This window comes from Penaeus monodon, chromosome 32, assembly GCF_015228065.2.
Source record: "Penaeus monodon isolate SGIC_2016 chromosome 32, NSTDA_Pmon_1, whole genome shotgun sequence".
NCBI classification, from domain to species: Eukaryota; Metazoa; Arthropoda; class Malacostraca; order Decapoda; family Penaeidae; genus Penaeus; species Penaeus monodon.
In genome coordinates this window covers 17,306,408-17,309,744 of record NC_051417.1, presented here as the reverse complement: position 1 = coordinate 17,309,744, position 3,337 = coordinate 17,306,408, and the positions used below count along the sequence as shown (strand labels likewise).

At 49.2% G+C, this 3,337-nt stretch overlaps 1 protein-coding gene across 1 annotated transcript in view; it reads right to left on the bottom strand.

The window, feature by feature from the left end:
• Window positions 1-6: 6 nt before the first annotated feature.
• The window catches only part of LOC119593575 (G-protein coupled receptor moody-like), a 23,359-nt gene continuing 20,028 nt past the window's right edge, over window positions 7-3,337 (bottom strand). The window contains exon 4 of the mRNA XM_037942532.1: window positions 7-3,262. Within this exon, the coding sequence (XP_037798460.1) occupies window positions 2,163-3,262 (1,100 nt within the window). The 3' untranslated portion in view covers window positions 7-2,162. The remainder of the gene's footprint in view (window positions 3,263-3,337) is intronic.

Below are 3,337 nucleotides of genomic sequence, written 5' to 3'. Positions count from 1 at the left end.
GCGGCTGTTTTACGTCTCCAGAGTTGTTGACGTATACAAGGCAAACCCATCTAAAACCAAGAGAAAAGGTTTGTCACGTCTGCTCCTTGTTTTTACCGCGTAATACTCAAACCATACGGGGTCCTAAAAGGGTAGAATCATATCAACAGCACTGCTGCTTTTGGTAATGATATTATAGCAAACTCATGGCACCACGTATCACTTCTTCGCATCATAACATGAAAAGATACATAAGAGGTAAATAGTGATTATCAAATTAATTTCAGTCATTATATTTCCGATACTTTCACTCTTAGCCTAGTGTGTAGAAACAACAAGAAAACAAAAGTAGTAACTACACTTCTGCATTTACAATGTAATCTGCATAATAACATATGCAAAATCTAGACTGTATAACAGTAAAACAATAAATATTAAGTTATATACACACTGTCCGTTCTCGAAATTATATCACAAGTGGTTGGCGTCGTAACCTAACCATTTTATGCTCCAGGAAGCCATCAACAGCAAGAGAAATTCCTAATGTAATTGTACAGTCTAAGGCTCTTTCCCATACCGTCATTTCGAGAAAGTTGTAAATAGTGATCGTTGTTAGGCAGTCAATGTTTCATCATATCTAGTCGAGTGTTTGATTCGTGAGACCCTCTACCCTGGGCACGCGACGTTACGGACAGTCACACAGATAGACATGAAGGCGTCTGTTGTCATGTTTGGGTTATCCCTTGAGTTTCAATTTCGACCTGCATTTACTCGCAAAAATCCAAAGACTCACACCAGGACCAAGATCTAGTAATTCTACAGGCATTTTGTTATTGATAGATTAACCATCAAGATGCCCTTGGACAGTGGCAAATAAGATCTTGAATGTCCGGGAAATCACAGGATGCCAAGGAAGTCTATAACATTTTTCTAAGGTTCGCTATGTCTGACATTAGGGTCAGACGCACGTAAATGGTTAAGTAATATCCAACAAGACGAAATTTCCAACAAGGTCGTAAGCGGTCAACAAAAATCAGAATCGTTCTAGCAAAATCGACAAGTTCATCATGTCTACCAAGGCACAAGACGTTAATGAGATCAGCCATGATCCTCGAATCCCATCAAGGCCCAATTTTTACCGTAATATAGCTCAACTTCCAACACGAGTCGACGTGTCCAGCACAGAACACGGCGCCCGTAAGGCCCATGGAAGTAAAAAACAACTGAGTCTGGTCAAAAGTATCCCCTAAGAAGCAGGACACCGGCACGGACGAAGTTCCTTGGCTGAAAGGAATCCAGCGAAGAATCTTGTCTTATGGACGACTGACCCCGTCACCGCTGGCTGTCTCATCCGTTCGTACAAAACTACTTAGAACAACAATTAAACTTGCTGTGTACATCACTGCACTTGTAATACAAGTCGTTTTCAGGATTCAGAGATGATTAGTATTTCAACAGTTTGCTCAATTACTAATTATTATATGATACAGTAAGCCTGGCTCCCTGATATTGTTTTCGTATTGTAGTTAATTTTGCCAGTGAAATTACCAGATCAGTATCGAATGTCAAGTTGACCGAGTTTACGAAGTTTTCATATTATGTCAAAATTAATAATTTTTATTGCCGTGTGTGTCACTTCAGATAGCGTGTGAAAGTACAGCCATGGATGGAGTGCTGCGGTAGATATATTGCCATAAACATTAATATTATTGACAACACTGAGGGCAAGATATGGAGTATTATATATTTAAGGCATGCATTTTCATGTTTCTGTGTCCTGAATTAACAAGAAATTGGTCAAACTTTTTTATATACTAAAATATTCCAGTACACCCATACAGTTCTTGTTTTTCGAAATATTTACACTGAAATGCACTAAAAGAATCCCTTTAACATGCAGGAATATGATTGGTAATTTCGTCCCGGGGCCTGCCCGAGATCCAGGCAGCGAAAGGTCAAAAATCAAACGTTAGGTATTAGTATGCACCGGCGGGTGTCTTTGGAGGGCCTGCACTTGGAGTGGCACAGCACAACGTTAACCAAGACGAGGCTTTCCGTTTGCTTTGAGTCTTAAAAGTAATTCAGTTCTGGCGCCTCGGGTACCCTGCCGGCGACACCCTGACCTTGTATCTGGGCGCGGCCGGCCCGAGCGCCTGGCGTGGCATGGAAGACCTCGCTTTCTTTCAGGATATCTTGGTGACGGAGCGATTGGTCGCGTCGGTGTCACGCCTGCACGTCAGGAGGCTCACGTAGGCCTGGCGGTACTCGGACGACATGACCACGTAGATGATGGGGTTGATGCACGTGGTCATGTAAATGAGGAGGAGGCCCACGATGTTGAGCACGGGGTTGTCGTCCTTGCTGAAGGTCTTGATGAGCGTGATGGGCAGGTAGCACAGCACGAACGAGATGAAGATCACCAAAATCATCTTGAGGAGGCGGCGGTCCTTGGCGCTGAGGTCCGGCTGGCGCGCGATGAAGGAGCCGGCGCGCGTCTTGCGGAAGGTCCCGCGCAGGTGCGAGAAAGTGCCGCCGAAGCCGGAGATGGTGGACGGGCGCCGCTCGACCGCGTTGCCCCTCGGCTCGGAGCGCTCGGACGCCGGCGACGAGGGGGCCGTCGGAGGGCACACGCGGATGGGGGAAGGCACAGTCGCCGCCGCAGTGCACTCCTCGGACGTCTGCCCTGAGAAGCCGTTCACCTCCGTCTTCAGCAGCGAGCTGGCGTCAGTTATGGTGTCTCCGGAGGTCAGGAGCGGAGAGGGCGTTCGCGCGGGCTCCTTCGGTGCCGACTCGCCGTTCTCGCCGCCGTTTCTCTCCTCGTTCTTCTCTTTCTCGCTCTTCTCGCCCGGCTCCACGATCTCCACTCTGACGGAATTCCTGCTAGTGGACAGCTTGACGAGGGTCTCGAGCTGCAAGCGGTCGTGTAGGGGCGTGGTCTGCAGGGTCTGCAGGGTGGGCGGGTCGTGGGTGGGGGCGGCGATAGGTCGCTTGCGGCGCTTGCCGTTGATGAGGCCGCGCGTGGCGCCGTGGCTCTTCTTATCGGCGCGGTGGACAATGCAAAAAATGCGCGCGTAGCACACGCAGATGGCGACGCAGGGCAGCACGAAGGCGAACACGAATAGGAACACCTTCGGGGACTTTCCGTCGCGGTCGGGCAGGATGGTGCACGAGCCGATGGCCTCGTCCAGCCCGAAGGTGCCCCACAGCTCCAGCAGCGTCGGCACCAGCGCCCCGAACGCCCCCGCCCACGTGGCCAGCACCATGATCGTCAGCAGCGACCGCGGTACCCGCAATGAAATCCAACAGGAACACAATTATGCGGTGTGTGTGCGAAAGCGATGGTGATCTACTAATGAGT